General features: G+C 29.4%; 1 protein-coding gene across 1 annotated transcript in view; it reads left to right on the top strand.

Annotated features, from left to right (window-relative positions):
* LOC142331652 (dynein heavy chain, cytoplasmic-like) overlaps positions 1-27,902 on the top strand; it is a 51,450-nt gene that overhangs the window by 23,137 nt on the left and 411 nt on the right. The window contains 12 exon segments of the mRNA XM_075377675.1: positions 784-967; positions 2,709-2,832; positions 8,047-8,057; positions 9,337-9,612; positions 11,290-11,483; positions 13,189-13,450; positions 15,098-15,289; positions 16,389-16,569; positions 17,089-17,300; positions 17,501-17,712; positions 19,881-20,040; positions 20,623-20,824. Of these exon segments, the coding sequence (XP_075233790.1) occupies positions 784-967; positions 2,709-2,832; positions 8,047-8,057; positions 9,337-9,612; positions 11,290-11,483; positions 13,189-13,450; positions 15,098-15,289; positions 16,389-16,569; positions 17,089-17,300; positions 17,501-17,712; positions 19,881-20,040; positions 20,623-20,824 (2,210 nt within the window).

The raw sequence follows: 27,902 nt of genomic DNA, 5'->3' as shown, positions 1-27,902 counted from the left end.
TAAAAATATTCTATTTCTGATGTTAGCACAATTTTAGAAATATTAGAAATTAATGAAGATGGCATAAAATGAAATATATTAGAAAGATACTATATATTTATAACTACAAACAAAATTTCAACTTGATAAACAGACAGTGCTTGAGGGGACAGTCTTATAAAAACTGCAACAGATAGCAGCACTCATATTTTAAATTAATAAGCAGTTTTTATTATTTTACTATTTTTAATGAGGAGTTTAATTAAATATTTCAATCATGACTTAGGATGCGGGATCCCATGAAAGTACATATGGTAAAATTAAGATAAGGTATGTCATATTTCTTTATTATATACTAGGTGGTTTATATTAATAGAATTTAGAATATTTTAGCATTTATCTATGTAACTTCTTCAGAAATTAGTATTTTTTCTTTCTTCTATTTTGTTTTAAGTGGCATCAACTACTGTGATAATGATTAAAAAAAATGCTGAAAAATCATGGAACTAACTGCATCCAACATTCTTAACTTGAGATATAATCAATTGTATTAGAAACTCATTTTTTGAACTAACAGGCTTTGATTTTTAGTATTTTATCTTGCATCATATATCAACTTCCAGGATGTTATTGCTGAGGACAGTCTGGGTTTTGTAACATAACATCTTTATCATAAAGATGCAGTTTTATTGTCTTTGTTATGTAATTTATTTTTAAATTTATATTATTATTCTGTTATTTCATTGATTTATTATTAGTTTTGTTACATATATGATGCTGATATTTCTAAAATACTTTACATAGGTTATGTGATGAACAGTTATCAAACCAGTCTCATTATGACTTCGGTTTACGAGCTCTGAAATCTGTGCTTGTGTCAGCTGGTAATGTTAAACGTGATCGTATACAGCGTATAAAGGAACATAAAAAGAACAGCGGTGAATTCATTGATGAAGCATCTATTGCTGAAAATCTACCTGAACAAGAGGTAATAACTAGCAATTATAATTTTTCTTTTTAAATAGGATTAGCTGGTACGATCATGATCGACAGATTGATCATGATGCACAGATTGTGATTGTCTATGTGTAGAGAAACCATACTCAGTAGTAAGTAATCTGATACAGACACCACATGACTTCCTTGTATGCCAATTAAATTACAAATACAATTTTTTTTTAAAATGAAAAGTACATAAAATTTTATTTCACTAATAACTTCAGATTTTTTTCATATTTTTTTTTTTTTATTGGATTATATCTATTGTAAAAGACTTAAGACTTTTTACAGTTAGAGGTTAATAATTATTAATAAACTAATATATTTCAATTAAAAAGAGAGAAAAGAAAATTAAGCCCGATTCGAACCAATGTGCCTTCCCCTTGTAAGATCTAAATATTTCATTAATTAAAATTTTATTTGGCTATAACTCTGGAATCATTGAAAATAAGTACCACTTATGATATATCATTGAAAAGCTCTCAATGAGGAAATTACTGCAGGTAAGAAAAAGTCCAAAATCCAAATTTTTTGATTTTCGGCTTTTTTGGACATTTTTGGTCGTTGATTGCAATCAAAAAGGAAGGGATCACAACTAGATGTTACAACAGTCCTAAATCCAAAATTAAAACATTCTACGGTTAATCGTTTTTGAGTTATGCGAGATATATTGGTACGTACGTATATGTGTACAGATGTCACACTGAAAATAGTCAGTGGATTCAGGGATGGTGAAAATGGATATTTCTGTTGAAATCTGAAAACTAAAATTTTTTTCGCGATTATACTTCTTTTACTTCATACAAGGAAGTAAAAACAATGATATATAAGAAATAATTAATCCTTTGAAGACTTGATTGAAAATAAGCTGTATGCAATTCTTATTTTTTAATAAATAAGGTCAGAAGTAAATAATCATGTACTTTATTTTTATCTAGTATCTATTCATAAAAAGTTTAAGTTATATTTTTGTTTTTATAAATTATGCGGTTGTTGCATTATTACTTCATTGTTTGCTGTCATTACTTTCATTTTATTAATCATCTGAATTTTATGAATTTGTGATAAAAATTTACGGAGGATCTAATTAATTGTGAATTTCTTCTTAATTATGCTATTTATAATTATTTTTTCAGTGGAAATAGTATTATTACAGTGTTATTATTAGTTTGTATTATTTGTATCATTATTGGTTGTCTTTATATTAATTTGATATATTATTTAAATTTATGTTTCTGCACTATTAAATGGGTAGTGTGTAGGAAAATAATAATGTGCAGGTCTGAAAGTTTCTTTGTTTTTTATTTATAATTATTAAATAATAAATTTTAATTTTAATATGAGCTGAAATTACGTTAAGAAATACCAATTTTTATTGAAAAACAACTACAAAAAAATATTGTTATTTTAAAATTGAATTACTGTAAAATTGTCAAAAAATAATAAATAAAAACTTGTTTTATATTAAATATGAAGAAAATTAAATTCATAACAAATTTATAGAAATAAAGTAAATTAAAGGTTACAGCAAAAAACTGATTGATTCTTATGGGATTTTTTTAAAAAGTATAATTTATAATTTTTTTATGAGAAATCAATACTGGCTGTGATCTTACTCATATAAGTTTTACTGTGTAGTTTTTAATAATAAAATTTTACTAGTCAAGGTTTTTCTTACGTGTGTTTGTTTAATTATTAATTATATTTGTGAGTATCTTCTTTTATTTCAGATTTTGATACAGTCAGTCTGTGAAACAATGGTACCTAAATTGGTTGCTGAAGATATACCGTTATTATTTTCATTGCTTAATGATGTTGTCCCTCAAGTTCAGTACACAAGAGCAGAAATGACAGGTAACAATAAAATTATTTATTTCAGTTTTTATAGTTATATATTTACATCGAGGTGTCATCTAACATCATGTATACATTGATGAATATATTTAGAAAAAATCTTGAACAATTAAGTCGATGTATTAATCCAGAAATTAATTACTGTGAAACTTGGATAATTAGAACTTGGTAAGGACCACATAAGAACATCAGATCATCAAAAAATTTGTCAAATTGTAAGTTAGTGACTTACAATAAAAAATGTACTGAAATTTAATTATCTTTTGATTTATTCCTTGATTTCATCCAAGAAAAATTCTGTACCCCTAAAATCACCTGAGTTATGATAGACATCAAAAAAAATTTAAGGAGAGGTTTTAATGAAATTGTTATACATCATTTTAATTTTCAGTGAAGAAAATGGGTACTTCTGTCTAAAAATAGGTTTGTAAGACATCCAAATTTTTTTAACACAGCCTCAAGTTTTTCTCCCATCATTGTTATAGTTGAATTTCTTTTACATCCATCGTTATATCAACATGTTGATTAGGTATATAATTCTTTCTTTCTGTACTGCTTAAGTTTATATGTCTTATAATACTTATGAGATGTTTGTTTTGTTTTTCTCATTTACTATTTTATAAAGTTTTCCTCAGTTTTAGATCTTATGTATTTTACAATTTTTAGTATTTTAATCATAATATCAGTGATTCAGGAAGGACTTAACAAATTTAAAAGCATATAAAAATTTATTTAGATAAACTTACAGATTCGGGTGAGGTCTCATTTCATAGCAAAATTTAACAAGTTTTGATTCATGTAGTTCATTAGTACTGAATCTGGCCACCAGCACTGTCACTAGTGTTGTTTAAAATGGCTACATTTACTGGTGCAGAATGTGGTTGTTGCTGTGTGTTTTTGTTTCACGATTTGCACTCGGCAACTACAGTTCAGCATAATTTTCATAGAAAGTATGATAGGGAGCCTCCTAGTAGGCATATAGTTTACTCTTGGCACTAAACCTTTCTTGGTTGTTCTGTTAAACATACAAAATCATCAGGATGCTCATATGTCCCTGAAGCTGCTATATAACTCAGAGAAAGCTTTGCACATTATCCAAAAAAATCACCTTGACATGCATCACATGAGACTGGCATTCCAGAAACAAATGTTTGGTACATATCATACAAATGATAGCACTTGAAGCCAAACAAACTAACCATGTTTCAACACATTACAGATGATGACAAAGTTACCTGGCTACAGTTTTGTGTGGAAATGATGGATAGAATTGCAGACAACAATACATCTTTAGACAATGTAATTTTTAGTGATGAGTCAGTGTTTCACATTAGTGGCAAGGTGTAACAGCCAATTATGAGGTAGCAAAAACCCTCATGAAACTTTGCAGCATATTTGTATCCTAAGGTCAGTGGTTTTTTTGTAAATAAAGATTGTAAGGCCCATTCTTCCCAGAGGCAACCGTAAATGGTAATGTTTTTCTGGACATGCTTCAGTTAGATGATGACCAAGATGAAAGCCATTACTATTAACAAGATGAGGCACCACCACGCTACTGCCTAGAATTCCAAGATTTTCTAGATACTCGATTCCCAGATCTGTGGAGTATTCATGATGATCCAATGCGTGGCCACCTTGTTCCCAGATTTGACTCTGCCAAATTTTTTATTGTGGGGTTTCATTAAAGATCAGGTTTATGTGTACCACCTTTGCTTACTCATCTTGGTGAGCTGACTTCAAATTAACACCACAGCTGCAGAGGTAACTCCTGACTTGCTAAATACAGTCAAAATCAGTGTTTTTCAACCTGTGCGGTGCCCCCTCCTAGGGGCTATGATAACACTAAATGAGGGGTGTGAAAATATTGAAAAGAAAGTATTATTAAAATAATTTATTTACTTAAAGGAAAGCAAAACAGAATACATTCTGACATAATAAATAATAAAATACACATTTATACTGATATAATACACTTCTAAAGAGGTTTGTGTCAGTTCTGCACAATGTATTTATTAATAATTAATTTATCAATACTAAATTAAAAGCAAGTTTAATTATTATTAGTGACTCCCTTCGGCCTGTCTAGCAGAGCAAAGTTTTTCAAAGAAAGGTTTGATATTAGAAATAGACACTCTTGAGTTCTTTTTTCTATTTTTAGCTGAAATCTATATTTTGTCTTCAAAGCAGCCATCACAGAAAATCCAGTTTCGCAAAGGTAATGGTATAATAGAAATGGTAATATGCTAATAAATGGTATAGTATTTCATATTCTCTTGTTTCTGTGCAGAAAATTCATCATCCACCCCTATTCAATTCTACCAAGTTGTCATCAGCAAGAAAATACTTTTTAAAATTGTTTGCCAACAAGGCTAAATGATATTCAATGGTTATAAAAACAACTTTCACATGTTGTTCTTCAGCCTTGTAAGTTTTAACACATTTGCAAACATTTGTAGGTTTTTTGCTTTAAATTTCTGCTCCACAATTCTAGTTTTCTACAAAAAGCATTAAACATTTTGTAGAAAAAAGCTTAATGTTTAATTTCCCTCATATCCAACAAATGTGTATTTGCTCCTTGGAGTTGAAGATTCAAGGTACTTAATTTTAGTAATATATTGACCAAGTAGCTCATTTCCATCACAAATAAACCATCTCAAAACTTCTGTGCTTCCGGTTGTTTTTCCTCTTCTAGAAAAATGGTAATTTCATCTCTTAATTCATAAACATATTGCAAAAATTTCCCATGTGATAACCATCTTGCCTCGCAATAAAGTAATAACGCCAAATATGATGCATCCATGTCTTTACAAAGTACAGAAAAGATTCTTGATTTTAGGGGTTTATAAAATCATTTAAGATAGCAAATAATGTGAGTGCTGTTGCTTTGAGTTCTGTTGGTTTGCAGAAAAGTAGTTCTTCTATTGCTGACATACCATCACAAAATTGAACATAGGAAATGAAATGAGCATCTTTATTGTTACCTGTCGCCTCATTAAGCTGAATTGAAAACAATTTGTCACGCAACTTCCGTAAAAGCTGATGCTGTACATCTTCAGCCATATCACCAATTTGACAGGCAACATTATCATTTGATAGAGGTATGGAATGCAATTGTTTGACAAAATTATCTGCAAACATAGTTTCTACAATCTCAATTGTAACTGGCAAAATAAGCTCTTCACCAATGGTGTGAAACTTCTACATCTGGTTATTTTATATGAAACTTTATAGGAGGCAAGTAAAGCTGTTTCATTTGCAGGCAAAGGTTTTTTAAAAATGGTGTTTGCTTTTCATATAATTTTAATTTTAATTTTAATTCGAAGAGTTGTTAGGGTTTGTTAACGTACTCATTATAAAGCGTTTCCAAATGTCGTTTAAGTTTATTAGGTTTCATGCTGTCTGCTGCCAAAATTTTTGAGCAAATGACCCACAGAGACCTTTCTTCTTCATTTACTTCAGTTCTGGTAAACCCAAAATTTAAGTATTGTTGAGAATATTTTCTTGATTTTATTTTTGGAACCATGCTTGTCTGTGCACTTGTTGATGTTTCACTATTGTCTAATGCTCGCTTACACCCACTTAAATATTTATCCATGATTCTGTATAAACCTACTGCCGTAATATTTAATTTTGTGAATTGTAATTAACATGCAACTAACACGCAAATTACAACATACACATTCACGATAGATTCGATAGCAATAGAAAGATCGACTTGACTGAGACTGGCTGGAATTGAATGAAGTGCAGGATTTATACACATTTGTACAGATGGTCCAGAATGTTTGAAACAAATCGTAACTTCTCGCGAAACCATGAGAATGTCCAATATGGTAGACACAAGACAGAGAGCAATAGAGAGACAGCGATTCTCTCTACAGCGGGTTCTTTGCAGCGGGTTGATGTTGCCAAATATTAATAAATTGACTTATTCTTGGTAATTTTTAAGGTTTGTAATTAAGGTCATAGTGTAGCTTTAGCTTCAAAATACATTATTATTGTATACATTGTTATTATGTGAGAGAGGGGGGCACGATGAAAATTATGATCGAAAATTGGGTCGCAAATACTGAAAGGTTGAGAAATGCTTGTGTAATTGAAATTGACTTCAGGTGGTATGTATGTTGGATTATTAATGGAAGCCATATCGAATCAAAGTAAATGTTGGGTGACAAATTTGATTTTGTTTTTCTATGAAATGAAACCTCAACTGAATTTGTAAGTTATCTCACTAATTTGTATATGCTTTTAAAGTTGTGAAGTCCTTTTTGAATCACCCAGTGTTTTGGATTATAGCAACATAAAAATATTTTGCAATTTTACCATTATTTCATTTATGAGAAATAGGAATATGATCTATAACTACTTATAAATGAAATGAAAAGATGTAACTAAGTCCTAACTGAACAATTGAATGCTGTTATCTATATGTAATTTATATGAATATATTTTAATACATTTTTTTTTATACATTGGTTAAAGGTCTTTTAAAGACTTTGTATTATGATAAAATAATATTAGACTCATAATGATGTAATCTGAATTCTGTATTACTGTTATCGCTTAATGATAACAATGGAATTTTGTCTTCATACTATCTACCTGAAAATAGCAATGTACAAGAGATATTTAAAAAGTAATGTCTATCTCAAATCTGCCACCAGAAATGTTTGTCCAGATTTCTTAGTTAAATAGTGATTTTAAACATCCCGTGTTTTTAAATTTCACCAATTCAGAGTGATGCTTTCTCAGTTTATGTAGAAGATTGAAAACACTATGTAGATTTCATTTTTTCCATTGACTTTTATACTTGTTATATCAAATAAATGTAGTTTTTGAAAATAGAGATCTCTTCTTGACAAAAACTTAGAGCAGATAGGTGGACAAACCTGCATTGTCTTATTTGTTTTGGCTGGGCTTTAAAAATGTATGCTGTTGGCTTTCACTTTTTAGGATCTGTAGGATCTTCAAAGTTTTAGAGAACTTTGGCAGAAAATCTAAACATTTAGACTCATTTTGCTATTGAGGTAATGAAATAATAAATTAAAATTTGTAAAGTTTGAACTGAAAATTAAACTGTGGAACTATTGTTGACCAGTCAGTATTACTACCAACTAAGCTACAACACTAAATTTTGATTTATAATATTTTATTAGAAACATGTAATCATGTCTTGTTTAATTTTATTAAATTAAAATTTATTTTTTTTTAAAGGTAAGCATAAATGAAGAGTGGAGTTTATGGTCAAATAAAGTACCTCAGATAAAAGTAGAAACACACAAAGTAGCTGCTCCTGATGTGGTTGTACCAACATTGGATACTGTACGACATGAATCGTTGTATACTTGGCTTGCTGAACATAAACCTTTAGGTATGTATTTTGTTAATTATTATATTTTTATGAATCAATTTTTGTTAAATTGAAATGAATCAGATGTTGAACTGACCAGCTGAGATATAGGAACTGAATAAGTATTCCCGAATTTTAATTCAAACATCAGTTAACTTATCAATTCTTGACTTTACACAAAATCAGTTCTCTAACATCTGATTAACAAAGATACCAGAGTTTGAGTTGTAATAATTTACAAACAATAAAGTTTGAACTTGTTTAAACAGCAAGTTAGTATTAACATTTTCTATAACATACGAGGGACATTCATTAATTAACAAGACAAATTGATGTAGAGAAAAAACTATTTATTCAATGACAATGAAAATTGCTTCTTTTCAACATAGTCTCCAACAATTTTTAGACCCTTGTCCCACTGTTCTCTAAGCTTTCTGATTTCCGCAGTGTAGAAGTTTACCTTGCTGTTTGAACCATTCATGTACCGCTTTTTTGATTGCTTCGTTGGTTGTTGTCAAACTTCTTACCATGTAAAATGTTTTTAAGCAGGCCGAACAAATGAAAATTGGATGGGGCGAGGTCTGGGCTGTAAGGAGGATGTGACAACACCTCCCAACCCAACTTTTTGAATGTTTCTCCTGTTTTCTGAGTGATGTGGGAGTGCAGGTTGTCATGCAAGAGAATCACACTTTTTGAGTGTACCCTAATGTTTTTGCCTTATCGCAGATTTCACTTTCTGTTAGAGCATGTTAGAAAAGTACTCGCTGTTCATCGTATGATGTCCTAAATAATTACTAAAAATTGTGCCTTGCGAGTCCCAGAACATCAACATCACTTTACTGGCTGATGTGTGAGTTTTGAATTTTTTTTGGTGGGCAAATCCGGATGTTTTTGCTCAGGACTTTGCCGTTTGGATTTGTGTTCGAAATGGTGTATCCATGTTTCATGTACGATCTAGAAAGTTACCTTCTACTTCGAACCGTTCTTTGATCTTAGAACAAATATGAATCCAGGTGTTTTAATAGGCTTAAGTCAACTGTCTTAGAATTCATCTTGAACATGTTTTCTGATTTCACCATGTCATCTAAACTAATCACATGATTAGTTTATAATTAATGTATGTCTTATGAATTTTTTTTATTTAATCTATATAGCTTGGAAAGTGGTTAGTCCTATTCTGTGATGAGATTAATTTAACTGATATGGATCAGTACGGTACTCAGAGAGTTATATAATTTCTACGTCAATTAGTTGAACATCGTGGCTTCTATTGTACATCAGATCAAGCCTGGGTTACGTTAGAACATATACAGTTCGTTGGAGCATGTAATCCGCCGACTGACCCTGGAAGAAAACCGCTTTCACATCGTTTTCTTCGACATGTACCTGTTATTTATGTTGATTATCCTGGAGAGACATCATTAAAACAGGTAAACAATAATAATATTTATTGAATTAAAGAATCAATAAATTATATTATTCTGTGTGTTTATTGAAGTTAGCATAAATTGACAGTTAAATAAATGTAAAGAAACTGCCAATTCAACTTGAGATGCGTTATCATACGCCTTTCTTTTGTCTTTACTCACATCTCATCCTGTTACAGCTATTTATTGACCATTATAAGCAAAAACATCATTAAGAAGAATTTACTCATCTTTATTTACATATGCTACTGTAAATCTCATCATTAAATGTTGCAGGGAAATAAAATCTATTTTCTTTAATTAAAATTAGTATGTTGATAGCTTTTTATGAACTGTCTTGTTTGTAGTTCCAACACCAATGTTTTTCTGTCAGGCCAGCTCATTCACATGGACTTGTTGGGACTAAGTTGCAGCAGCAACAACTTAGTCCCAATTTTAAGTAGCAGCTTATATGTCTTGAAGTTTTTCTTCATCAAGTATTGATGGTCTACCACTTTACTTACAATCCATTACAGATTCTGTCTCCTTAAATTTTTTTAGTAGCCCTGTTACACTATGTCGATGGGGAGAGAACTGGTGTGCCTGGTAAACTAACAGAAAACTGGTCTTTCACTGTCTATGTATACTCAGTATGCTCAAGAAGATGTATTCAACAAGAAATATACACCATTCTGAGCACACTCAGTAAGACATGGTGTCAATCTTTTAAGGTGTCGAACACAACAGTGAACAACATAGAGGCAGACTTATCTTGATTTGTCAATATCACCAGCCTGACTGGTTCATGGAAGCAAACTGCATGCATACGTTGCAGGATTACCACCAACATTTGCAGAACCATTAATTGTAGCCCACAGAATTCAAACTCACAATATATAATTGTGTTTGTACAGGTGTATAAAAATACACCTTAACACATTTCAAACACATATTGTATTACAAGAGAAAATGTATTGCTTTTGGTCAAAAAAAAGAAAAGAAAAGAAAACCCTTTTCAGGTATTCATATTTTGAGCTCTAGGTATCAAAATGAGGACTTTAAAATTTTTTTTTTGAAAAATCCCACATATATGGAATGCATGTATATATGTGTATTGTTCCCGAAATTGATTTTTATCTCAACACCAGAAGATCCCCCAAAAAACTGGATCTGGCATGGTGCCTTTATATATGAAATAAAAATTTGATACTATCTTAAGTGGGTGAAGAAATTCCAGATGGTTGGGGAGGGGGTCATATCTTGAGAAAAATTTGATGAAAAGCTTACTGCAGTACATTTTGAATACTAGTCTAAACATTCACAGTTACCCAAATTAGTTTTCAAATAAATAATCAACCCTATCCTTAAAATAAATAATATATTTATTTTTATTTTTTGTAATGATACAAGAGGTGAAGGAAGTGGTTTGGGGGTTAGGGGTGTATCAAGTGATCTACAAAAGTTGGCCAAAAATGTTTTGGCATATTTTAAACATATTACATTATTAATGTATTAATAAGATTATTAAAATGTTACATATTTTATTTTATGAATAATATTTTATATAGATATTTAAGTAATCATTACAGGTATTTTATAGTAGCATAGTTTGCATATATATATATATATATATTTCATTATAATTTTTTGGGGGAAACTTACGCGATTTGTTGCTGATTTTTTTTTATATGTGTTTTCTAGATTTATGGTACCTTCAGTAGAGCTATGTTGAGATTAATCCCACCATTACGAGGTTATGCTGAACCATTAACTAATGCTATGGTTGAATTTTATCTTGCATCACAAGAAAGATTTACACAAGATATGCAACCGCATTATGTATATTCTCCAAGAGAAATGACACGTTGGGTACGTGGCATCTGTGAGGCTATTAGGTAACTTATTAATTTGTATTTCTTAAATGATTTTTTTTTAATAATTTCTAGAAAAAATTATGGTTTGTGTGTAATCGTATAAAAATACTTCTTTTGGAGCATAAAAATTACATAATACTATGCTTGATATAATGTTATGATTTTTCATAAAAACTGCATAAAATAAATACCTTTGGTTGTATTTTTTTTTGGTAAATCTTTCATAGTTTATTACATTATCATTTGTGTTGTACATTATTTATGGTAATCCACCTAAATAGTTGGATATTTGCTTCACTTGTGTAGTTACAATTATGCTACCTTGGCTATTTTTTTTTAAGTCGTATTTTTTTTTTTTAAAAAAAGAACTTTTTATTTATCAAGATCTCAGTCCCACTGGGCTGGATTAGTGGTTATATCATTATCCCAAATCAGTTGTTTAACAACTGATTTTTGGAAATTGAAGGTTCTGAGGTTCAAATCGTTGTAAAAAGTAGTTGCTTTTATATGGATTTGAACACTAGACAGTGGATACCGATGTACTTGGTGGTTGGGGATCAATTAACCACATGTCTCAGAAATTATCAGCCTGAGTTTGTACAAGACTCTACACCACATTTATGTTATACATACTCTTTTCATTGGGCCGTGGTTGGTTTACATTGTTCACTAGTTGAACAGATTTACAACATACACATTAGAAAATAAATAAAATTAAAATAAAGATCACAAATTACCAAAAACATTTATTTAATATTCACCCCCTCTCCAAAAAAACATTGTATTTTTTTTTTGCTATATCTTGCTTCTGAAAAGAAGTTAATGGGAGTTATTTTAGATCCAAATTTTCTGCTTCAATAGCCCTGTAAACTGCTATAAAAAATATAAGCCCATCCCATTCCAGTGGTATGTGGTAACAAAAAATATTTTTGTAAATTAAAAAAAAAATTGTTTAAAATTTTAAATATTATTTCATCTTGCAAGTATAATACATCTTGCAACTGTGAAAGTATAATGCAGTTCATTGCCAACTATTTTAAATGCATAAGTAATATGTACCCTTACAATTCTGTATACAAATTGTTATTATTTTGTAATTATTTCATTATATATTTAATTTAATTTTATAATTATTACATAGTGATTGCATAACTATTATTTAATGAATTTATTATTTTTGATATTAGTATGTGCTTAACTACTTCTACATTATTTTTTATAATTAAATTGTGTATTTTGTGACAAGTACTCTAACCAAAATTTTATCACAGTTTCCATTGCCTGATCTAGGCAAATACTGTGACAAGTTCTTTTATTATTCTTAGATATGCACAACAACCTGTTGATTGTGTGTTGTTTTATTATATACTAGAGTATTTTTGTATATTTATTTTCCCATTACTAATGAAACAGAGATGGTATTTATTTTTGTTTAAAATCTGTGTTTTTTTGTTATTCCTGCAGTAGCGTTTGGCTAGCAAATAATGAGTAATAATGTTACTTTGTAAATTAATTAATACCATCAATTCTCTTCAACCTTTATATATTTTATAAAAATAAAATTAAGTGACATTCTATAACTAAAGATTAACTATAACATTTTAATATATCTCATAGAATTTTTGCTTAGTCAGTTCATTTTGGCAGCAATTATGATGAGTTATGTATTTATATGTACAATTTTATATATTTATAACTGTTAGTATAATTATTTCTTTTTTTTTAGGCCATTAGAAACACTTACAGTAGAAGGTTTGGTTCGTTTGTGGGCCCATGAAGCTCTTAGATTATTTCAAGACAGGTTGGTTGAGGAATCTGAAAGAAGATGGACAAATGAAAACATTGATTTGGTTGCAATGAAATATTTCCTTACTGTAGATAAACAATCCGCTTTATCTAGACCTATATTATATAGCAATTGGTTATCAAAAGATTATGTTCCAGTGGATCGCAATGAACTAAGAGACTATGTTAAAGCAAGACTCAAGGTATGTGTATTTTAAAAATTTTTTACATTTTTTTTAAACAAAAAAATATAGTTATTTTTTAAGACATGACCTGTATTAATTTATGGCAGGTGAAAAATTTATTGTTTAAGACTTAATGTGCGTATTTTGTTTATATTATGGTTTTAGAGTTCACATTGATTTTGTCACTGTTCTTTTTAGGATTGAAAACTGAAATCTGTATCAGTTATGGATTGATTCCTCCTGTTATTTTTAATAGGTTGATACATTTAAATTACATCTCTCCCTCCTCCAATAACAAGTTATATAAAATTCAGAATTAATGTAGTTTATTTATTTAGACTGTTAATAGATTAGCCTTTGGACATCCTTTTCATAGCAACATAGTGCATGTACAGTAGACATCAATCACCTATGCTTATTGTTAAACACAGTCAGTCACCATTCCGTTTTGTACCGCTCGAGTAATACATGTGAAATATGGAGGCCATTATTAAATTTCCCTTCAGTTGCAAGGAACTTGGTGTGATTCATCTTTTTGCAAGCAGAAGAACATTTGTAACCAAGATCCACCATTGGCTGTGTATAGTTGATAGTAATGAGTGATGGTTCTGTGAAAGAATGCTGTACATTCCATTGATTTATGAATTGTTAAAAAAATTAAACAGCATATGTGATAAATGTCACTTCATAAATATTGAACATTGTGATAATTTTCCTCATATTTCATCATCTACCCTTTCTTGGAATTATTAAAGGGAGATTGGGTTTTTGTAAGTACTGTGCACAATGGGTATCAGAACAACTTACAGATGTCCACAAAAAAAAAAGGTGGCATTTATATTTTAACAATACCAGAATAAAGAGATAGAATTAGTTCTTGGGACAAGACGTGGATTTGGATCGTTAATGTTGAGGCTTAAAGAGCCATCCAAACATGCACACACATTGAACAAGCCCAAAAAATTCAAACCAAAAAAGTGATTGGCTACTGTTTTTTGATTGTAAAGTGATTTTGTTAGAATAATATAATGGTGGATATAACAATAACCACAAATAATTATTATGAAATGCTGATAAAGCTTTAGAGTGGTACAGAATAAACAACTAGAGAAGCTAACAAAGGGGTTCATTTTTTTCCATGACATTGCATAACTTCATACCGCCACTAGCACTAAGGATGTACTAACAAGTTTGTGGCAAATTTTTGACCATCCCCCTTACAATCGTGATTTGACACCATCTGATTTATAACTTTTTACAAAATTGAAGAATTGGCTGGCTACTCAACACAGTGATGAACTCTTGAACGGATGAGTACTTTGGCAGCACCATTCTTTTAAAAAGAAATATACAAGCTGGTGTCATGATAAAAGTGCTTGAATTTGGATATAAAGACATAACATAAGTGTGTACCTAACTTATAGTAAATTCATTTTCATTTTTTTTATTTTTTTTTATTACTTAACTGGAGGTTAATTTATAAGAAACCCTCATAACAAAATTTTATTAAATTTAAATTATTTTATTTTCTTTGCTTATATTATTTAAACCATTTGCGAAACTGATATCCCTTCATCTATTCTTAAACTTTTAATTTTAGAGAGAGATAATTTTGATTAATAATAATTTATGATGAATATAGGTAATGATTTATGGTTAATATAGGTATTTTATGATGAAGAACTTGATGTACCATTAGTTCTATTTGATGAGGTGCTTGATCATGTTTTGCGTATTGATCGTATCTTCCGACAGCCTCAGGAGCATTTGTTGCTTATTGGAGTATCTGGTGCTGGTAAAACAACATTGTCAAGATTTGTTGCATCTATGAATGGATTATCTGTATTTCAAATTAGGGTAAGTTTTTTTTTCTAGTAACAGATGAATTTTTTTTTATTAATGGTATATATGTTATTCATTACGGCTTACACAATGTTTCAGAATTTTTTTGTGTGTAAATTTTCCATATATAATGAGTGTAGAGGGAAAGAAATTGTAATATTATTAATAAATTAGAACTGTTAGATGAGTATTATATTTGTAGATTTAAAAATAAATCTTAATTTGAATGTTGAATTTACAGGCAGACTAAGGGGAAGACTGTAAAATCTATGACCATGACAAAAGATCTGGTTACACTGTTTAATAAATGCCAATAGTTTAACATAGTTGTACGTGAACTTTTGATAAAGTAATGTGGCTATTCTATTTTTTTAAATACCTTATTTTATTGACTCATAGACTTAATAGTTCTTTTCTATGAAAGAACTGTTGATGGAAGGAACAAATCAGCTGATTTGAAAGTCGAAAGTTCTAAGGTTCAAATCCTAGTGAAGGCAGTTACTTTAATACAGATTTGAATACTACTACATCGTGGATAGTGGTGTTCTTTGGTCCTCCGTTAAAGCCACTACTGGCTAGGAACAGAGGGGGTGGTGTAGTGACCGGACACGCTATGAGGCGGGATCTCTGCTCCCCTCAGGGGGGAATCGAGATGGTGTTCTTTGGTGGTTGGGTTTCAGTTAATCACATAATCACACATAACAAGAATGGTCGACCTGAGACTGTACAAGGCTACACTTCATTTACATTCATACATATCATCCTCTGAAGTAATACCTTATGGTGGATCCAGAGTCTAAACAGAAAAGAAAAATTTGTTGAGGTACTTCCAAAACATGTTCTACACTTATCAACAATTTATTATTAATATAAGAATTTCTTTTTTAATTTTTTCTGGTTAAGTAAATTCATTAAACGTCTTATACAAATCAATGGTAACAATAATAATAATAATAATGTGTTCAATAAAATTAAGTCTATTTTTTATTATTTACTTCTTAATTTGTTAATTGTCTTTTGTTAACAAAACATTTTAATTTTATATTTTAACTTTATCTCCATTGTAATATTTGTCAGTATCAATTATATAATTTTTATTTTATTTTTATATTAGGTACATAATAAATATACTGGAGAAGACTTTGATGAAGATTTACGTTCAGTTTTAAGAAGATCCGGCTGTAAAAATGAGAAAATAGCTTTTATATTGGATGAATCTAACGTTCTTGAATCTGGCTTCCTTGAAAGAATGAATACATTACTTGCTAATGGTGAAGTACCTGGATTATTTGAAGGTAAATTTCTTTTGCTTAAAATATTTTTTTAATACCTTTTTTATTGTTAGGATCATTTAAACAAATATTTTATTCTTCTTTTTTAATAAGTATCTCGAAGAAATAATGTGAGTCAAATATTGTCATATAACTCATATTACATAAACTGTTATATGTTATGTTGTGGACCCATGCTGTAATATTTGGAAGATCCATGTACCTTACTACTAGTTACCTGTTTATTAATTTCTTCTATTCATATTATAGAATAATGTTTGTCTTTGTAATATATACAATATTGTTATAAATATTTAGGTTTTGTTTGATGAATAAACAAATGCATAGATTTACCAGATTTGCTGTACTTACTGCATATAATGGAGGTTGTGGCACAGGCTAAGAAGCTCTCTCAACAGCATAAGGTGCATTAATACTGGTTTTTTTATACTTATTAAATTATTTACTTAAATTTGTGTTTTCTGGAATGCCATGCTTGTGTGTGAAATAAGAAATTTATTTAATAATTATTTTGTTTTAAAGGTGATGAGTATACTACTTTGATGACACAGTGCAAAGAAGGTGCTCAACGTGAAGGTTTAATGTTGGATTCAAATGAAGAATTGTATAAATGGTTTACCGGCCAAGTTATGAAAAATTTACATGTCGTGTTCACTATGAATCCATCTTCAGCACTGTTTAACAGATGCGTACTTAATTGGTTTGGCGATTGGTCTGATGGTGCTTTGTACCAGGTGTGTTTATTTTTAATCTTTTAAGTGTACGATTAATCAAATATGTTTTTTAAAAAATTAAATATTAGTAATGTATTGATAAATACAGTGATGCAACAGATATATTTTTCAATTGTATCTACATTTCAAACGATTAGTCTTCTATTTAGCCTTATTGAATTTAGTTTATTAATTTGTATTAATTTTTATAATATTTACAGGTGGGAAGTGAATTTACAAACAAATTGGATCTCGATGGTCCTCCAAATTGGAAAGCTCCCGATTTCTTTCCAGCTGCTTATGCTGGTTTACCTTCAACACCGACTCATCGTGATGCTGTTATCAATGCTTGCGTTTATGTTCATCAGACATTACATAAAGCTAATGCTCGTCTTGCTAAACGGGGTGGACGTACAATGGCTATCACACCACGGTAAATTATTATTCTATTTTAATTAATGATTTTAGTAAATGCTCAGTGTTTTTTTTAAACTTGTAAATAAATTTTTCATGATAAATATATTTATTGAAAAACATGGTTTGACGATTATACAGATTTTTTTTATACCTGGTACTCTAAAACCAGTTATATTTTTATTGTTTTCTATGTTTATATATCTATTTTAACAGAAATAGAAATATTAGATAATATAATGTAAAATTAGATAATATAATATTAGAAATATTAGGTAATACAGGTGTCTCACCAAGAAAGAATTTCAGGACATGTTCTAAAGTGAAAATAAAATAAAAAACTCTCCAATATTTTAATGACTGTATCACTACAGTAAATTTTTGTAAAATTCTGTCTCTTTCTCAACATGTTCATTTTTAGTTTCTATCTTATTTTCAAATTTATTATTTTGTTCCCTCTTCACATATACTCATTGTGTGAAATTTGCAGAATTTTTTTTTCACCAGCTTGAATTTTGCTGAAAGTACTTTTAATTTTGCTTTTGAAAGTACTTTCACATCATAGGTTATTTTGTCTGTGATACATTAGTGTTCGTATACATTATAGGAGTTTTTTTGTATATTAACATGTTTGAATTGCGTGTGTTGTAACGCACAAATGTTTAAAGATTTATCTCCTTAGGCTCTTCTGTTGTTACACTTACTCTTTCCATCCAACTGTCAATACCCTACTATTCTGTACCACTATACATACTAAACTTCTGCAATTGTATTTTTGTATTTTCCACTGTTCCAATTCAACTTATCCTAAGACCATTGTCATTTACAAATATCTATTGAATGGTATTTAGTTGAATGCAGTTTGAACAATCTTGCTGATGTATATTAAAATCATTAAGTAAAAAAATCTTTCAAATATATTTGTACTACGTGTCTCATAATGGATATGATAAAATTTGTAAATGAGTAGTTTATAATACGCAGGAGCCACCAGTTTTACAAAATTATTATTAGAAGAAAGCTATAGTTAGAGTTGAAAAAAGTTATTTTTTTTAATTAGCAATTTACTTATTAGAAATTAAATTACCAAATTAAAAAAAATGATTTTGTCTAAAATGACTATAAATTATTATATGCATGCATTTTTTAATGATCTGTTTAAATCAGCAAAATTTTATTTTGTATAGAATTGAATAAATAAAAATCATATCATTTTTTATGATATAAATAAGGACTTATGATCTTAAGCATAGTCTTAATATGAATTGTAATTTAATAATGATTTCTGCAATAAAATATTTTTTTTATTTAATTATAATTTTAAACGCTACTTACGCAGCAAAAACATCCTTCCACCTGAATGAACAATCAAAAACAAACAGACTCCAGAAAATCAGAAGAAGAATTGGAAGAACTTGCATCAATAAAAAGTACCAGAAAAAAAGCAATGATGGATTATGACCAACAAAGTCGTGTACAAAGAGTTAAAGTCTATCACAGATATTGTGTGTAAGATGAGACTAGGATTCTTTGGAAGTATCATTAGGATGTAAGATTCAAGACTTCTGAAACAGCTGTTACAGTACAATCTTGTGTAAAAAAACACCAAGACAGGATCCAGATAGTTCAGAGAAATAAGAGAGGATCTGAAGACAAAAAGATCACGTACTTTTATCTTGGTAATGACTTACTACCAGACAAAGATAAGACAAGAGAAAATTAAATGAAAAAATCAAGGACAAAAACACTCACTTCACACTCACAAGAAAGAAACTCATAATGTGAACATTTTCAACACCAGAAAGAGCACAAAGATAGGGACATATGAAAAAGTACTGGAAGAACTGCAAGGCCCAAACAGTCCCATCGAAGAGACTTGGATAATTCACTAAGTGATCTATGTGGATATCATAAAAGAAAATAATAATAAAAATCCTACTTCATATGAATTTTTGTGAAGTTTCTTTATCATACGTAAAGCATAGCCTCTCAAAAGAAATGCAAATTATTTTGGTGTCTTGTTTAAAAATTGTATTATTTCAGTTTATGATACCAGTGTTCTTTGACAAACTACTGTGGTAATATTTATTCATTTATTATAAATTTTTTTGGCTTTCAAGGTTAAGTTCGGTATCATATATTTTTGTGTTTACAGATTAAAAAATAAAATTTTACTTTTGTTTTCAGTCATTATTTGGACTTTATAAATCATTTTGTAAAATTGCATCGTGAAAAATGTTCTGAATTGGAGGAACAGCAGTTGCATCTCAATGTTGGTCTTGGTAAAATTGCAGAGACTGTTGAACAGGTTGAAGAAATGCAAAAATCATTAGCCATAAAATCTCAGGTAATTGTATTTTCTGTAGAAGGTAATTGTTTTCATTTTAGATTTAATTTTATTACTTAGTATTGTATTCAACTGTACTTCCTCCCTCAAGAAGAGAAAACCAACAAAAACAAAGGATCTACAAACCAAAGAAAAGTGGTTTGCTTCTTCATTTTTTATGTGATCTCGGACTGTACCATTTATATGTAGTTATGTAAGTAAATGTTATTTACTTGTTTCATTAATTTAAAGCAATATAAAAAGATGGTAATTTGTGATAGGTATCTGTTATATTTTTTGGCATTAGTTATACCTTAATTTTCCTTGTACCCTCATTTCCTCGTAGTAATCTTACTTTATTTTTAAATATATCATTGATATTTTATATAGAATGCAGAATAACAATGAAAAATATTTCAAGTTATTGATGAGCTATGAGGAAAGGAGTTTATTTAAAAATTTTCATTCACCTGCTGTCAGTTTTATTTTACGATTTATGTTTATGAATTACTGTGAATTCTATTTATTTATTTTTAATTCTTATCTGTTAAATATTTGTATTATTTTTATATTAAAAAATAATTTTGTTTATTTTTAATTTAGGAATTACAAGCTAAAAATGAAGCTGCTAATGCAAAATTACGTCAGATGCTTCAAGATCAGCAAGAAGCTGAAAAGAAAAAAGTTCAAAGTCAAGAAATACAGCCTGAAATAGAAAAGCAAACCATACAGATTGCACAAAAAAGAGAAGATGTTATGGCTGATCTTGATAAAGTTGAGCCAGCTGTTATTGAAGCTCAGCAAGGTATTGCTATTTTTTAATACAATATATTTTATCAAATACTTATTCCCATTTTAACCATTTTCTGTAGTTTATTATAATGCAGTAAGTGTTATATATATATCCAAACAACCATTGAAACATGTCTGCTTATAGATCTATTCTGATATAATTATTATTGTTCTCCATCTGTTTTGTTGTTTTAACATTTAGTGATGTTTTATTCGAATAGTAATGTGTCAACCTACGACCCATTATTTTTTAAATTGACCTTTGCATTTTGAAGAGATGGATTTTTAAATCAGGAATAAAGTAATTGTCTTGATAACTTATTATCTGGAATAACCTATATTTCCCATATTTTCATTGTCAAATATTCTTTCATATGATTTCAATTCAGTATTTGTGTGCTTTAGTTAAACTATATAAAATGTGGTACATAACTCAATTACTGTAATTCAGAATTTACTTTGGGACAAGTGATTTTAGAACATGCAGTATTCAGTTATATTGGAAGAAAAGAGATTGTACTATGTGTATCCATGTGTAAGCTTGCTATTTTCCTGATGCAAAACAATTAGTCATCATGGTTACTGTACAGTTTTGCTATTACAAGGCTGCTAGGTAGATATTTGGATCTAGACCAGAATGACGATAGTGTCATCATCCATAATGCTCATTCCACAGATGAAAGAACTTATATAATCCAGAGTACATTGGTGCTGTTAGTCTAATAATTTGCATAATCTAATGCATTCAACTAAACACCATTCAATAGCACTAATCCGTTTCTGCATCTAAGATAAAGATAAGTTTTTCTTATTAAGATTTATATTCTCATCTATTTAAAATTCTGAATCATAAAAGTTGAAAAATTCTTGACAATTGCATGAATGAATGGAACAAGTGGCTGGGGTATAGTTAATCTGCTGACATGATAGGCTCATTCTTTTTTAAGTTTAATAAAAAAAAGACAATTCAGAATATTATCTACTCATAATTTTTTTTAACTGGTTTCATCAAGGCAGGAATGTACATATACTTTCAGACTATAACATCCTAAGGTTACTTTTTGTTATAGAAATAACAATTTTTTGGTTGGTTCAATATTCTTGATCTTCCTTTATTTGGGTGTTTAAAAAAAAGGTTATTTTTTATGTTCAAAATGGTTACAAATTAATGAATAAATTAGGTAGCTTAAATGTAAGTAAAGACACTAGAAGGGCTCGTTATAACATAAGTAATAATAATAATTCTTATTTTTTTTATTTAAATTTTTTTAATAATATAGTTATTGAATTTAATAAAAAATATTATATACAAAGAAATACCTTACCTATGGGATGTCCACTATCAGCAATTATGTCAGAAATATATTTACATAATTTTGAGAGTAAATTAGTACATGACATCACTCGTACACATTTAGTTATAATATGGGCATGGTATGTTGATGATCAGTGAACATCTAATAATATTAAACAAATTAAATTTATATAATAAGAGTTCAAAATTCACATTTGAAATAGATAAATAATAGAATGTTAAATTATTTAGATGTCAGTATTGAAATAAACAAGGATAACCAAACTGAAACAATCAGTATATAGGAAACCTACTTCTAATAATATTCATCAAAAATCAAATTATCCTACTTCTCATAAAATTAACATTTATACGAATATGATTAATTAGGCAATCAAATATATATATAAAAGTTAAATAAGGAAATAAATATCATAAAACATATTGTGGTTGAAAATGGACATGATACTACTTTAATAATTTTTATAAAAAAACGAAATAACTATCTACAACCAATATATGATACAAAAGATGAAATATACAAAAGTATTTGTACACTAATAACATCACTGATAGCATTATTAAAACTTAAATACAGGGTTATTGAAAAGGTTGCAGCAGTTTAAAAATATCATCTATCTCAGAAACTACTAGAAATAATAAAACTAGTATTTTTTAAAAATTCACCAAGTCAAAAAGTTTTTGTACATACCTTAAAATGTTTCAATATGAGCTCCTTTGGTTACTCATAATAATCGACTTCTGCCCAGCTCTGCTGGTTCATCGCAGCTGTAACTGTGGCAATAAGAGTTGTGATCTATTGTCTTAAATGTTGTACATCCCTGATTTTTTCACTCTAGACAATGTTTTTACTTATCCCCATAGAAAAAAGTCTAGGGATATAAATTATGAGGCAAAAGCAAAGGACCAGCCCTGATCAATTCCAACAATTAGGTTATTCACTGGGAGTGCATCAAACACCTAGGCTAAAGTGTGGGGGCGCACTATCTTGTTGAAACATTACAGCAGCATTACTTTCTTGATCAGTTTGGTCAACTTGTGGGGAAATGTACAGTTGTAGATTGTCTATGCTCAACTGCTTCATCACTTGTTTTGTGCTGTCCAGGGGACTTTCATTCCACATTGCCAGATTCCTTTAACTGCTCGTACCATTGTCTAATGATGTTTGTTTGATGTTTGAGGGGAATCATTGCCATAAACATACTGAAAAGTCCATTGAACAGTTATAACTAATTTATACTCACAAAACGCTAACCATAAAACACATTGTGCTTACTGCTGAACTGTCCCCATTGCACTGACCAACAGTGGCACAGAGGTGTTGTTAGTTGTGCTCTTGTGTGCATCGCCACATCTAAAAACGGTCAGCCACATCTAAAAACACTTGGATGATATCCCGATTATTTTGCAGTTCCAATTAATACTTTATTTCAATTACATATGTTTTTTTTTGTTGCAACCTTTTTCAATGATCCTGTATTTAAACTAGCATAGAAACCTAATAACCAAATAATAATAAATTATACAATCTGTGTGGAATTTATAAAATGAAATGTAATGATTATGATGATATTTATATATAAAAAACAAATAGATCCTTTAAAACTAAATTTCTTGAATATTTTAGAAATTACAAAAGTATTAAATTAGGCTTATCTAATATGGCAAACCATCTAATAAACCATAAACATTCTATTTCTGAAATTAACTCAAATTTAGAAATATTAGAAATTAATAAAGGTTACATAAAAATTTATTATAATAGAAAAATATTACTTCTTTTTCCTCATCTTTTATGACGGCATGGATTTTTTTAGCCAGTCCATTATCCAAGTCTGTTTGATTGGACTGCTTGGGCCTTATGGTCCTCCCAGTACTTTTTCATATGTTGCAATATCTGTGCCCTTTCTGATGTTGAAAATGTTCATGTTGTCAGTTTCTTTCTTATAATTGTGATGCGAGTGTTTGTGTCTTGATTTTTTTGTTTAAATTTATCTTGTCTTTGGTATCTTCTGCGTTAAGGCCAATTTCCTTCAGATCCTCTCTTATTTCTCTAATCCATTTGCATTCTGTGTTGGTATTTTTGAGTGTTGTTTCAGAAGTCTTGAATCTTGCATCCTCATGATGTGTTCAAAGAATCATAGTATTCTTTTACACATGGTATCAGTGATGAATTCTACCTACTTAAACATGACTTAGTTAAGCCCGCTCCACCACTGCCTGTCTTTCTGGTACTTTTTGTTATGCAGGTTCTTCCAATTCTTTTGATTATCAGGACTCTGTCAGTCTTAGATTGTTCATTGAGGTGGAAGAAAAAATTTTGTGTTGGTCCATTAGGTCGGTTATTATTTTTAGTTTACCAGTCTGCATGAGTGAGTTTACCTTGTTTGTGGAGAGTAGGTGATTTGCTTTGATTTGATTTTGGATTTTTTTATTGTTCTTGTTCACGTGTGGGATGTTAGGTTAGGGCTTTCCAATGTTTCTCATTGCATGTTATCTTTTAAGTAGCAGCCTACTGTATCCAAGTGCTGCCTTCTCGAAATTCTAGTGTTGCTTGATTCAGCCAGTGGTGTATTCCTGAAATATATATTCACGGTTGACTGTCAAAAGGTCACCTGTGGTAGGACTTTGTGCTGAGTTACAACTCTAGATGTGATCTAGTGAGGTATGTCTTGATGATAAATGAAGGTATGAAATTTGTTTAGATTCAGTTCACAGGACAAATTTCTCCTATTTGTTTCGGATATATCCAGGCGCACCTCATGGAGGCTCAATCTGACTTTTGTTAAAGTTGTTATTTTGGAGAAAAGTTAAAAAAGTTCAATCCTAAACTTTACAATGAAAATTACATATATAAATACAAACAAAATTTCAATTTGATATACCATCAGACAGTGTTTGAGGAAGACAGTCCTATATAAACTGCAACAGATAACAGCACTCATAAATTAATATGCAATTCTCATTATTTAGTATTTTTATTTTTAAATTTTTACTATGCCATAAAATTATTTTAATCATGACAGGATGTGGGATTCCACTAAAGTACTTTCATGAAGAATTAATGTAAGATATGAGAGTATGTCTTATCATGTTATTCTGTACTAGGTGATTTAAATGTAATTAATTTTATAACTTGATCAGTTGCTATAATTATTGTTCTTTGTATATTTTTACTGTTAAATCCATTTAATTAAGCCACATAGGTGTTAAGGCAGGCTTAGATTGAGTGTGAACTTTTAAATTTTATCATATATAGATTTCGGCTTTTAAAAGGTAAGTTTACGTGAAGTGCATCAGTAATGAGGAATTTTGTTCTCTTCCCATGACCTTATACTGCTTATCAATCTTAATGCCACAGTTATAGCATATTACATACCTTCCTGATTGAATTAATATGTAACAGTCAAAAAGGACTGAAGAGAAATAATTCAAAACCCCTAAAAACATTCCTTCATCTCTAGATTCTCACAGTAGTAGTTTATCTTAATTAGGTTTCTAAACATTTATACTTGGAGCTATAAATGATTGTACCTTTACTTCCTCACTGGATTTTGAGATCTGAACAAGGACTTTCTCTTAGTTATATCATGTTTTCAGACAGTTTTTTTTTCTTTCATCTTTGATCCACCTAAATGTTTTTACCTTAATTCTAGAAGCAGCGGTGGCAAAGTTCTGTGTAGATAGTTTACATATCATTTATTAATAATTTATGTATTATCCTTTAATAATAGCTATAATTTTTAATATCAGTTCTGTTAAATTTGAGAAAGTACAAAGATAAGCGATAAAAATATGGCAAATCAAAAATTTGTTTTTAGAATTAAACTGAACAGTTGTAACAAGGAAATTTAAAAAGTGAGCCCATAGATTCTTATTGTTATTTAGTAAATAACCTGAAATTCTTGCAGATGTTATAGCTAATCCATAATTTGAGTTACCATCCTCAACTTCACTAATACTAGAAATCTGAATTATTTCAATATGTATGTTTCTAAATTCATGTAATATAAATGCATCTTCATTGGCTTTTAAATATTAATTTTATATTTTCATAACTAAAAGTTAAAAAAAAACAGTGAAATGTACAGAAATGGAAATTAATTTGTATAATGAGCAGCTGTTATGGTAACATTTTCAAAATATTAATACATTCATAAGAACACAGATATCAATAGTAGTTGGTTCAGTCAAGACAAAAATTAACAAAAAAAATATGAACATTTACTGAAGTGCTAATACTTATATTAGTAGAAATAACCAGTGTCAGTTTTTTGACTTCGCTGTTTGAAATGCATTATATCTCAAAATATCAGCAGTTGCTGCTTCCAGGATTAAACTTCTGTAGATTTTCAGTGACACTATTTTTTGTTGTTGCAAGTTAATAGACAGTCCTCCAGTAGTAGCCTTTTCTTTATATTAGACAATACTTTCTTCATTCCTCTGTGCATTCAACCTTCAGTTTTATCCGTTTACTCTTATAACAAGTTGACGTACAACAAGTATGATCCTGTACAACAAGTTGACGTATGTTTTTTAACTTGTTGTTAGATGTACGTGCCTAATACCTCATTATATATTTCACTTTTAATTTATATATATATATATTCTGATATATCTAAACCATTTGTAGGCAGCAATTTAAAAATTTTATTTAATTTTTTGTATATCAGTATAAATTAAAATATGTTTTATACAGGCAGGTTGTTACCCTTCATATAATTTAAGACTAAACTTTTTTAATTCAGTCATAGTTAAACATAACTGGATTTCTTTATTTTGTGGTATTTGCATAATAATTTAATTTTAATTTTTTGAAATATCTACTCATTAAAAGAATTGAAAGAGCCTGCCTTTACATTGAGCATTCTCAATAAATTTAAATTAATAATTTTTTTAAATTAAATTTTGGTTTTGTACATATTATTGACAGCTGTCAAGTCAATAAAGAAACAACATCTGGTAGAGGTTCGTTCGATGGCGAACCCGCCAGCAATAGTGAAAGTGACATTAGAGTCGATATGTCTTCTACTCGGGGAAGGTACTACATCTCCGGCCGATTGGAAAACAATAAGATCTGTCATCATGCGTGAAAACTTCATTTCTACTATCGTCAACTTTAATAGTGAAGATCTTAAGTGTGTTTTTTAATCATAACGCCTGTTTTATTAGATAGATAATAAATATACTTAATTTATTTTACACTCCTCCCTTCTCAGATATATATGTTTCTAAGCTGCTGCATGTTAGGCTGTAGTCACCTCATCCTCCTAGCTATAATATATTCGGTGTATATACGTACATGATTCCAAAAGTTTTACTGTAAAGAATATTCTTTTGTTTTAAGTAATTCTTTACATAAATTTTAAATTTTAAAACTAATAAACATTTTTACAAAATGCATTTAATTGCAAATTTAATTGCGTTGTAGGGTTACAGGAGGGGTGTATATTGAAGGGAATAATAACTAAATATGTATAAATTCAAAATAAAATATTTAACAGCATTAGTCTCATTATTTAGTAGCCACATCTCATATATGCCAACCTCATTGACAGAGTGACATTGTCTGCATTTCATCTAGAATGGTCTAAGGTCAAATCCTGGTAAGACTTAGCATTTTTCATATTTTACAAAGTTTTCATCCCTTCTAAAAAAAAAAAGGCAGTCATAATTGGACATCAATTTATAATTTTGGTTGAACATAAATATGTTTGTAACATATTAGTTAGAACCTGACATGTACTATTATCTCTTTTCTCCAGCTCACTTGGGA

The sequence above is a fragment of the Lycorma delicatula genome, chromosome 10, assembly GCF_047948215.1.
Source record: "Lycorma delicatula isolate Av1 chromosome 10, ASM4794821v1, whole genome shotgun sequence".
NCBI classification, from domain to species: Eukaryota; Metazoa; Arthropoda; class Insecta; order Hemiptera; family Fulgoridae; genus Lycorma; species Lycorma delicatula.
This window is presented reverse-complemented; position numbering and strand designations above follow the sequence as displayed.